This window comes from Apteryx rowi, unplaced genomic scaffold (genome assembly GCF_003343035.1).
Source record: "Apteryx rowi isolate R43461 unplaced genomic scaffold, aptRow1 scaffold_126, whole genome shotgun sequence".
Classification (NCBI taxonomy): Eukaryota; Metazoa; Chordata; class Aves; order Apterygiformes; family Apterygidae; genus Apteryx; species Apteryx rowi.
In genome coordinates this window covers 434,633-446,675 of record NW_020447486.1, presented here as the reverse complement: position 1 = coordinate 446,675, position 12,043 = coordinate 434,633, and the positions used below count along the sequence as shown (strand labels likewise).

At 39.4% G+C, this 12,043-nt stretch overlaps 1 protein-coding gene across 1 annotated transcript; it reads right to left on the bottom strand.

Moving 5' to 3' along the window:
• Positions 1-3,561: 3,561 nt before the first annotated feature.
• EIF3F (eukaryotic translation initiation factor 3 subunit F) lies at positions 3,562-12,039 on the bottom strand (the record flags this gene model as incomplete). Its single annotated transcript, XM_026055804.1, has 7 exons — positions 3,562-6,963; positions 7,764-7,877; positions 8,046-8,182; positions 9,428-9,519; positions 10,425-10,562; positions 11,695-11,774; positions 11,929-12,039. Coding segments are annotated over 7 exons (750 nt in total), but the record flags the coding sequence as incomplete, so codon positions are not given.
• Between the last annotated feature and the right edge of the window lie 4 nt (positions 12,040-12,043).

Genomic DNA, 12,043 nt, shown 5'->3' with positions numbered 1-12,043 from the left:
GCCGGTGGTGCCGACCCTCCTACGCCCGGACCCCCTTCCTCCTGCGCGCAGGCTTGCCCCATCTTACTGACGGCTGCGGTATGTCCGGCTCTCCCTCTAAACGGCCAGGAGGTAAGTCCAAAGACAGAAGTGCCACAGAAACGCAGAACAACTTGACGCGCAGCTGTGCCAGGAACACCATGGGTTGCCACTCCACAAGGCTGCCTTCCACTTCCTCTTCTGGGTGAATGACACATTGCAGTTTCCCTACGACACCACTAAAATGAAATTCAGCCCTCACGCATGAGGCTTTAAATCAAGTCTATTATCCAGTAACACAGGAGACTTTAAATCAAGTCTATCATCCGGTAACTAGCAGGTAGTCAGCCAAGACATCCAGGCCACCAGACTAGTGTGTAACTGGCAAAGTGTATCAAGGACATTAGTGGAGCTAGAAGAATCAGTCCTTTTTATCTAGTTAATGAAGATCAACATCTAGGTCCCAAGAGGACATAAAGGTAAGACTGTCCTGACTGCTAGACTGATTTTTCTAGAAAGAAATCTCAGTTATAGTCACCTGTACATGACTGCTGTGGGAAGTGCACTTAGTGTTTTGTTTCTTTTTTTAAATCTATTGTAATGTTTATTCATATTATATTTAGAAAAGACAATACATATTCCTTCCTTTACCCTGTGGCTAATTACTCGGAAGAAATTCTGAGCAGCAAGATGCAGTTTATGAAGGATGCACCCATAACATTATGCATAGGTTACTTGTGATTATTCAAGGCAACTTCTCCCTGCTTTTGTTATGATAAACATATGCTAGCAGTTCTTTCCCATAATCTGGTGCTGTGCTTGAGTGCTAGATGAAACAACAGCCACTGCACTACTGTAAAACAGCATTAAGTGCAGGCAGCAGAAAATAGGTGGGTAATAATTTACCATGCTTGCCCACTTCAGATGAAAAGCACCTAACAGCACATACAGAGTTTGAACAGTGACCTATCTTCAGCAACAYTGGGCTTGTATCTCCCTTGTATGTCCAGAATGTATCAGCAACGACTTTAAGAATTTAATCTTTGCAGCATTCTTCAGCTGACATTCCTAGTGTATGTCTACTCTATTTTCACCTCTGTTAAGTTCACTTCTTTCAGGACAGGTATACATTCAAAYCCTTGTTTCCATAGGAACCAAAAACATTTATAAAATACACAATTCTTCAAGCAGTCTGCTAAATCAGAGATGGATTTGAGCTATTCAGGAAAGGAAAAATCTGTTTCCACAAACAAGTGAGAAAAGAGCAAGAGAAAACATTTAAATACAATAATTTGAGGAATCCATGTCTATATTAAATACATTGCATGCTTATATGTTAACAAGAATCCCCAGAATTACTAATTTTTACAGCATGGAATGGAACCATTGTGGTTATCTAACTTCACTCCCTGTATTCAGGGAAATCTCTTGGCTTGTTACAATAGCTAGAACCAGCATCTTTAGGAAAGCTGCTTAAACCCCATGCAGAATCAAGACAAACTCCCATTATTAGAAAATTTAAAAGTTTAGTGAAACAGAGACAAACACTCTTGCTCCTCTCTTTTGGAATATCCTCACATCTTTTGCTAAGACATATAATATTGGACAGAATTCCAGCCTGCAGGGATTTTTCCCATCAAATACATAACCATACTAACTGAGTGCCATCAATAGCAGAGCGAAAACAAAACTTTTTTTTCTGAGTAACTTTACTGTTGATGACACAGATAACTTAATGCATTGGTGCTTCTCTATGCCATGTAGGCCTGGTTGGAATATTACTTCACACTTGAACAATACAAAGCATTATTTTTGATGTTATATTTCAGTCAGTGCAGCTAAAAAGCATACTTTGCAATCAGCAACAAGATCTATTCATCCTTAAACCACAGGTCAAAGTACAACAAACCAACAGGATACTGCAGTGATCCAAGTCTAAACTATGTACTAAAAAAAGTTTCCCTGTCATACTGCCTTGTGACTGCAGTAATTAAAATGTGGATAGTCAAAGTTAGCTGTTGAGTTAACCTTCCATGTGAACAGGGAGTAAAGTAAGTTCTGATCACTTCAGGAAGAGCCATATGTTTGGTGAGCTGCTCAAGTGAGAGTCACTACCCAGTGAATCATGTTAGGACTCCACCCACTATAGTCCAAACATCAAGATTTTGGACAGATCTTACAGCTGARTTGCAGCCCGGGTCTCTTGCTTCTGTTGGGTGGAACCACACTAAAAATAAAAGCCACACCCTGCTTCAAAGCATGCAAGGAAAAAGAGCAAGTTGTTGTACAATACTTCTGAAAACAGCAGCATGTCCAACAGTTTTCACCAGCAACTTTTTAACCGTAATGATTAAAACCATGCATTTCAGATTAGTCACTAACATATGGCATATGTCCCACAGCTTCACAAAACCATATGCCAAAACACTACTTCCTCTTTGTAGCAGACATAGGTATAATGCAAAGAAACTTAAATGACTCAACTAACAAGGCAAACTTAGTGACTTTCATCCTAGTATACTGAAATAATCAGCAAATGAAACTAATTCTGGCAGCAAGGATTTTTTATTATAGCTATCAAACTGCAAATAGTAAAAAAAAAAAAGATTGCTATTCTCAACAATGTTGAATAATTAATCTTTTCTCCACTTTACAAGGCTTACAACCAAATGTATGGCTTATCAAAGACAAGTCACTGGACATACTGGGTAACTTTAGCACAATGTACGTTCTAAATGAGGAATTCAGTATAAATTATTTGGGCATTCACAGAGGACTTGATGAGAACCAATAATTAGTTAAATTAGTTAAACCAGAGAAGACAGGAATTAGCATGAACAAGGATAAAGAACTCATAAATAGGAACAAAGGCCATGTTGAAAAGGGAGTTTGTAGAATTCTGCTAAGTTGGTTTGGGATCAGTTCCAAATTTTTTTTCTTCTTAAGTGAGTACAACACAAAAGTTAGGAATAAGCTAATGATATCTGCTGACAAAACTGTGAGGTATTGTGGATACTGAGAATAATGCAAACGAGAAAAATGGGGATGATTAAAACATCTAGATTTTTCAATTAAAAGGTGTCATAATGCCAAGTCATGCATTTAAAGTAATAATTTCCACTGCAAATTGGAGCTGAACTGCAAATGACAGCTGTGGAGAGAGACTTGACAGATTGGGGTATTCAGTCACACTAGATAACAGAAACCAAGAGACAAACAAGGAAACAACAGAAAAGTATTAATGTCTTTTTCTAGCCAATGCTTTATACACTGATATGGATACGGTGTTTATCAGCTAAAGTTCAAGAAAGAGCAACAACCTAGTGTCTGTTAAATGCACCAAATATAGCAAGGCAACATTCTTCCCCTACCCAGGGAAACATTTATAAACACAAATTTTCTTCAGTCACATGCATTTAGAATGTCAAATTTCAGTCACTTTTTAGCTTGACCAGTAAACTAACGACAGCACAGTACAGTCTGCAAGGACTCCCTTTACCTTTTATTCTAGTCCTACAGTCAAAATCAGCGCTAGAATTGTTCTGTGTAACATCAGTCCTAAGTACCTTACAGCAGTCATAGGAAACTTGACTCTGGCATCCTGCCTATCCACTAGCCTCTTCTCATGAAGAATCACGTACGTGTCAGCTGCAAGACTTACAGTGCAACAGAGCACACAGGAGCTAATTACCACCAGGTCTCTGCCATTTCCATTGTTTCTGCCTTGTTCCTGCTACCCAAACCTTGATCAGTTGAGGAATACTGGAGCATGACCAGCTCCCTCCTACTATTTTAAGAAGTCATTCTTATTAAACACAGTTCACCCTGTAAGGATTGATTTTGACAAGAAATACCAACACAGAGTACCTCTATGTGCTTGTGGGTTTCATATGGACTTGCTCAAAGATGCAAATGAGCACAGTCTTGCTGCACTAGGAAGACGTCAGAACAAAGCACAATATCTGCATGCTAATTAAACTGCAAGTTGTCAGAGGTTACCATGCTCACTGAAAAGACAGTTCACWCAAGCTTTCATTACTTTTTCGTGCTGCCAGGAGACGCTTCACTGAAGCTCTGTTTCTCTGTTGAGGCTGACTTAAATGACGTATCTGAGAAAAATGGTCAAAGACAGCAAGTTAGACCCATTTTATATATTCCTCCATCTTTGCTAAGCACACAGTATACCCAAAGGGAACAACCGTATCAATTGTAACAGTGAATTCTGTTCTGAATATTGTTAGGTATCTGGAGGAGAAGAGGGTCTCAAGGAGAAAAACTCCATGCCAAGGTTATGACTCAAGATCAGCTCTGACAAAGCCAGGCTACAAAAAAAGAGCTCATCATCTCTTGAGCAATCAAATACTTAAGTGCAAGGTGGTAGTAGCAGAGCCACTTAAGTAAGGTAGTTTAAAGCCTGTTATTTATCAGAAAAACATTAATATTTATTACCAAAAATTAACACATAATACATTAATGTCCAGTAAATATTGTGTTTAGAAAACTAATGGAAACAAACTGAATGTTGAGGGATTAAGAGAAAAGAAGCATCTGTACTTATTTAGAGAAGACACAAGGAAAAGGCCGAACACATGTTATAGAGGACAGAAAGGTTTTTTAATATATTAGTGAAGGCACTATTATGGCTAAATATAATATATGGTGAATACAGCAGCAAACCCAGAGAAATATCTTGACTATTTAAAGAATGATTTAAGTCAGACAAATTAAGGCTGGACTTTGTCAAAGCTATTTGGAGCAACATATCCTAAATGGAAAAAAAAAATAGCCCCATAAGTAGTCCAGGAAGTCCATGATTTATAAATAATAGCAAATTAAGGCCTGAAATCCTTAGCAACATTTTTTGACTCATGAGCTTTTCCTACCAAAATTTCTATGTGACTTTGAGGTTTTAGATAGGAAATTCCATAAAGTGGAACAATTCAAATAGAACACCTTTAGAAATTCCTCTCCCTAGATTTGCAAACTCCAGAGAAGACAATGCCTTTTTCCTCAGCCTCCTAAGTGATAATGATACAGCSTAGACCTTACAATTATGCTTGCAATAGTGTCCTTCACAGGAATGGTCACTGAAATTTGTAATAAAATATTCATAATTCTAGAGTCAAAGTAAGGTTCACAGCATAGTTTACCGAGTAACAAAGGTCAGAATGGATGGTATCAGATGTAGAGTTCCTAAATGGTCAACTTCTTTCCCTCCACTCTACTTCAATTCCATGCACTTGTCACTATGCTGTCTAGCATACAGCTGAACCAGAAATTGTGGGCTCTTCTGACACCTCTGCTTTGCAGTACAGTCTTACTAGTTGGGAAGACACTTCAGTCCCTCGTGATGTATCAACATTAAGCTTCAGGTACTTGTAAGGTCTGGCAAATTCCACAATACCTCTTCTATATCAACAATCACGAACTGATCTTTTTCTTCTGAGAACTTTCTATTTTGTGCATTGCAGCTTATTAAATAGCATTATTTTTAAACACTTTACAGGTTGAATATGTTGTTTCTTCTTATGGACATTCTATCAGGGCTCCTAGCAGGGAGTGTGGAGAGTTTAACTGCAAAGGGAAGAGGTCAGGGAAAGACTGTTGTGCTTTTTTCACCACTAGAATTGTTCTGTGCAACATCAATCCTAAGTACCTTACAGCAGTCATAAGAAACCTGACTCTGGCATCCTACCTATCCACTAGCACCTTCTCATGAAGAGAGATTCCTTCCTTTTCACTAAAATTAGAATTTAACAGCAGACATCTTGGAGAATTCCCAAAATTGGAAGAATCACTTCTAAAGTCCTTTTATTCACTTTTAAGTGAATAAAATGCTTTTTTTAAAATCAGATGTGAAACAGCAAACAGGGAACAATCTCAGGTTTTTAATGTGACCCACAGAATTTGCAATTTGTAACCTGTATGCCATCCTTGGATTTTTATCTGGTGAATATCAGTTCACATAAATTCAGCAGCAGCACAAGGTCATGATTCAGAAGATTCCCAGTTGATGACCCTCAACTTTTAACCTCAAAAATTAAATGAAGTATAAGCTTTGCTGTGCTTTTCTTTTGCAAAGATGGAAACTCCAGTAGCAAGTCTTTGTTCAGCCACAAATCCTTTTCAGCCATCAGCCCAATTACTAGTTTAACTCTCTAAACACCTACTGTGAGGGTCTCAGTTCCATTATTCTTTATTTCCTTTCCCAAAGGATCAAACTTGCATAGCAACAATACCACAACGTAAACTCATCCGTCTCATACCCTGTCACTACCTTGTTGCTAAAGAAGGACAGATACACAGCACTACTAATAAGCCCACCGAGGCCATTCTGCAGTCCCTCCTGAAAAGCATATCATGTTCAGGATGAGAAGCCACACTTGGATTGTGCTTTAAAGATTGGGGAAAAAAAATTCAAGAAGTCTACAAAGTTTGAGTTACCTTGCATCCATTTTTTCTGATACCATTTTTCTCCTGATACCATTTTTTCCCCTGTCAAAAGGACATTCACTATACAATAAATGAGAAGAGGTAGCACTGGACAGAAGGCATTCTGGCCAATGGAATGGAACTTTTATTTCAAATACATTCTTACAGTAAAGCTGTATTTTGTTATACAAGTAGATAAGCTCAGGAGAAAAAGATTCACCTATTCCATTTTAAAATACTGGGCTCAACTAAATGTTAGGCAATTCCCATTCATTTCCTAAACCATGTTAGGGACTTTCTGGGAAATGGAAATAAAGATGTAAACCAAGTCATGTAGGTAATTAAATTACGGTCCAATGAAATTTGTAACACCACCACAAAAGAGTATCTGATCCTTCTTCAGGTTCTTTGAAGTGTAGGATGGCAAAAGGTTCTTTATAAACTCAGAAGTTTTTCATTGAGAGCAATCTGTGACTGTGTAAGGTTTGCCAGGTAGGTCACCATCAGCAGGTCCTGAGAGGAGAGAGAGAGAGAGGGAAAAAAAAAAGATGATTAGAATATTAGTAAGAACAAAAACAGTAGCCTATCAGGAAGATGTGAATTTCTAACACCTTTAAAACAATTTGCAAACAGCTAAAGGAACTGTCATTAGTCCTGAAAATCCTACCCTGAGGAATGCTTCCCTAGGAGGAAGAATGTTTTGGTATTCCCAGGACTTGAAACATTGCTTGTGAAATTTTAACTCTGAGTTCATCCATGTTAACCAGGGAAGTCAAAGGGTATAAGCAAAATTAAAAATTACTTCCAGTCTTCCAGACTGTGGGTGAACAACAGGTTCAGAAACTTAGCTTTGTAAAAACCTGTTAGGGAGACAAGATAGCACTAAAACCTTGTTCATGCCTTAAGTGTTACCTGATGAGACTGTTACATGAGACAGAACTTCAGCTCAGGTAAACAGAGTTGACAAGTCAGCAATTATCCTTCAAATCCATACTGCATTAAGTTTGGTAATTTATATTATATTGTCCAATCACTCTAAAAGAAGAATCAATACTAGCTTTCAGATTACTTGCCCAATTCTTAAGTACTTTAAGACTCGTTCTCTCACTTTCAATTGTTTGCAAGATTATTATGGTGAGTTCCTTTATTCACACTCATCTTTTAAAATATCAAAACTAGAGAAAAGGCTATACTTGCTATTAACATGTTGATAGAAAAGATCGTTTGTTTTGACCATAGACAAACTGGGGTCTGTAAGACAAACATTCAAAATTGCTGGCAATACACTGAAAGAAATAAAGCAACAAACTTACATTGATATTGCTGTTCAACATTGTCTCAAAGTCCTCTGGTGAAATCTTTGGCACCTGATTAATAAGATCCATCAGGAATCGCCCAACAGTGTTGTCAGCAGCCACTTTGCCAGACTAGGTACAGGAGGAAAAAAGAAAACAAAAAAAACAACACTACACCATGAGCAAAACTCATGGCACAAACTCAAAAGTGTAGCACAAAAAGAGAATATACAAAAAGAAAAACAAGATACACAAGCTTCCATCAGACTTATCTGCTGGCTCATGAAAAGTTGGTCTTACCAGTACGTCCTCTGCATACTGCAGTACCATGGCCAGGGTATCCTGAATCCTGGCTGAGGCTGACCCCACCTGTTGCAAGTCACTGGACAAGCCAATCACTCGATTAGGGCTAAAACAGGTCTTCATGATAAGATCCACTGAAAGCAAAAGAAGTATCAGTGAAAAAACTGACTGCCACAGAAAACAGCTTAAACCCTTAACTGCTCTCTGGAAATTTTTGAGGATAACATCAACTTCAGCAAGTCCAATCACTATTCCCAGTAGCATGGCAACATTACCAGGATAAAAAAAAGAATTTTCACAGTGCCACAAACATTATAAAGGAGAGCAGTAGGTTTGTCCCCTGCCAGATCAAGTCCACCAAGTGGAAATGTTATCTTCATGGCACAATGAAATTAAAAAAATCACACTACGCAATTCACATTCTATTAGAGTCATCAGCATCTCCCAAAATGAATTTGGRGAACACTGAAGAAAACTCAAAGGAATCTGTCCTCTACAAAAGTAAAAAAAACAAAACAAACAAAAAAAAAMCAACAGTAAACATGCTGCCATGGTTTGTAAGAAATCTAGGCTACTTTTAAGAGGCAGCAGCAACTCTAGGTATAACACCAGCCTTAAGTGTGCTAAGTTTGCATTTCTCCCCCACTGCTGCCAGACTTACACTACTACACAGAGAGTTATCTAATCGCTTTTCCTTATAGCAATCTCAGAAGTTATAAGCGACATCCAGAGAAGTCATTAAAGTCATTAGTGCCCTGATTTGTATTTGTCACCTATTAACTGTGGTGCAAACTCAGATGAAATACCTGTGATCCCCAAATATTAACAAATTAAAGATTAACATCATCTTACAACCAAGAGGAAAAAATAGTTAATAACTTTCTGAAACATGATACATCTACCATCCCTGTGAAGGGAGCCCTCAGCTTCTGCGTCCGTCTCCCCAGTTCCACAGTTACTTGTCATTTTCATTTCCTAACATTATCTTGTTAACTCACATCTCATAATTAACTTGATCACTTGTCTTTTACTGACTGATTTGCTACTATAATTTGACTCTGTTCTGCAATCATTTTGCATGCTCAAGACATCAACACCATACACCCAAAAGATTGCTCCACCTTCGTCAATCTTCACAATCTTGTGTGATGGTACCCCTGCAAAAACAACTTTAACAACAGCATGAAGAAACAGGGTMTTTGCTATTTTGGGCAGTAGAGCACAAGTAGAAACATCTGTGTGCATGAATATGCAGCAATCCTTATATGTAGCCCTCAGCCATAAAACCTAGAACTGCAGATCCCTCTGCTCCCCCCAACCCACCAGAAAACAAGCACCAACAATTCTGGTTAGGACCATAATAGGAAGAAAACATTCACCTCCTATCCGCTCTGTATCATAGTAAACGTACTTCACTGTTAGAGGTGTGAACATCACACCCATAGTTTTACCAGGAACCCCCATTGGAGCACTAGAAAAAAGAACAAAAAACACCAAGTTTTCAGCAATGACATACTAAAGGAAGCATGACTGAGGACAGGAAATGTGCACTGGCATGTTATTAACTAGCCTGACATTTGTCAGCATGAGCGCATGAAGAGTTAAATACTGTCTAGTTGCTTCTAAAGATGACAAAAATTTAAGTACAAAGCACTCTTAGCACCTTTGTTATTTCTATGATCTGTGATTTCTATCTGAAGTTCATTTATGCTTTCAGTATGTAAGATGTCATGGAACAGCTTCTTTTTTTGGAGATGCACGGTCAGGAAGCAGTATGATTTTTGCTACAAAGAAAGGCCAGGGCTCTTCTGGAAAGAGGAGAGATCTTCACTCAGTATGAGGAAGAATAGTGAGGTAGAATAGTTACATTTCTCAGTATTTAACCTCCATTACCAATGGATAAAAATGGAAGAGGATAAAGGCCAGAAAGACTGATCAAGAAGATGCTGTTTTGATTATGCTTTAGTCACACTGATTCTCTGAATTGTATAACTAAAATGCCCAGCAATAAAGTTCAGTGAACAAAGTCTACCATTCAGACAATAGGAGGGAAGTTAGTGACATTAATGCTAGCTATATAAATCCTGTGAAATGTCACAAAGATGTTCAAAACACTCTCAAGTTAAGTGACAACTCCCCTCTCCTCCTCCAATGAGGAACCAACTTATGAAAGGTTAGGTCTTTCAGCTTGTGTATGACAGTCAAGACATTCCAGTGGGAAGAAAACCATGATCCCTGGCTCACAACTCTATTTTAGCTACTGCACATTATTATCTCAGTGGGACACTGTAGCCCATTGCACTTCTCGTTATCCTGATGTGGTCCCTCTTAGTAACCCAAATACACCCTTCCCAAAAATGCAGCTTCCCAAAATACCTGACATAAGCTTTAATGCTCATGCGTCCATTCTGGAGACTTGTGTCCACAGTGAGGTGGATTGGATTGTGCGCTTCCCGGCTGTAATACTCGTGGATCAGGACTGAGTGCTCAGTGATGTCATGACCCGTTGCATACCTTCAGAAACACAAAGGTAAGGAGCCGTTCTTCCAACACTCATGTGGCCAAGGTTGTTATTGTGGATATTTAACAAGTTTGTATCCTAAAACACTGAGCTGCAGAAGCATACTAAATACAGTGTTTCAACCAGGTAATTTGTAGCTTTATGGCCAGCTGTTCCAGAATTGTGGGAACCACAGTCTGAGCACAGGCATACCTGAAACCTGCACAGGGCCAACGTTTTAGCATCAGTCACACAGAATCAGTACGGTTGCTGTCAGACACCCAAGATTCAAGCATCTCTCACTATGCTCTAGACCAATGCCTTATTTCAATGTAATTCAAAGCATGCTAACTGAATCCAGCAATAAGCAACCAAGTAGATCTTCCACAAATGAAACATCTTAGTACTGGAGACAAGACTTATTAATCTAGATCCTTTAGCTGCTCTGCAGTTAGCCTCCTATATGCATAGGAAAATTGTCGTTACCACTGTACTTCACTGTGCCATTAAAAGGTTGTTGAGGAAACTGAGTGCTGTGCTTGCAGAATTTTGCTCCACAGGAATAGAACTATGCTGTTTTCCAGGATCAGAGAAGACATGGACAGACTAAGGAAACTATCTACTCCATCCACACACCCAGAGGCCCAGACAGAGATTCTGTCCCCGTAACACCCTACTGATTCTTGTTTGGTATTCCAAACACAAGTATTTCCACCTTTTCTCAGCAGAGAACTTCTCCATGCTCAAGCTGAAATCACAGATTCCTCCTGAGGTCTTAGGTACTTGAAACTATTCTTGTGTTCTCCCTTCTTTCTAACCAGTTATCTTCCATGGCACAGGCTGTATTACAGGTGACTAAGTAGTTCTTCTAACAAATCCATGCAAGAATTCTCTAACTCATCGCTCTTCTGTGATACCTTTTCTAGATCTAAACAAAAATAAGCACTGTAAGTCTCTTGTACTGTTTCTTCCTATTAAGAATTACAGCAGTTTTACAACTGACTTTGTATAATGGAGCTGCAGAATCTTACTGTTGCAAGCATTAGGACTGCTGTGTCTTAACCTGTGACAAGAAGAACTAGGCATTTCAAGCAGTTTAACAGACCTACACAACTGCTTGCATGTTCTTGCCCAAGGAGAACTTACCAGCCCAAGATGAGCTCACTAGGAGACACCTTCTTGTGCAGCTCATACATGTTTTTGGCAAATTCCATATCGACTGCCACCTGCAAAACGCGACAGAAGAGCCAGGTGTTACAAGAACACTTAAGCTGTAGCAAGGGACAACAGAGGGAACCCCCCAGCGCTGCCATCAGCGGGAGCTCAGGAGGCGCAAGCGCACCCCGCCGAAGCCAGCGGGCCGGGCCCGCCCCCGGGTACCTCATCCTCGGACTCGTTGTGCGGGACAGAGAAGCAGTTGGTGACCTCCACCGAGTGCTTGTCCACGGTCCCTGCGGGGAGGGCAGCGCGGTTAGCGGGGCGCCGCGGCGGGCCG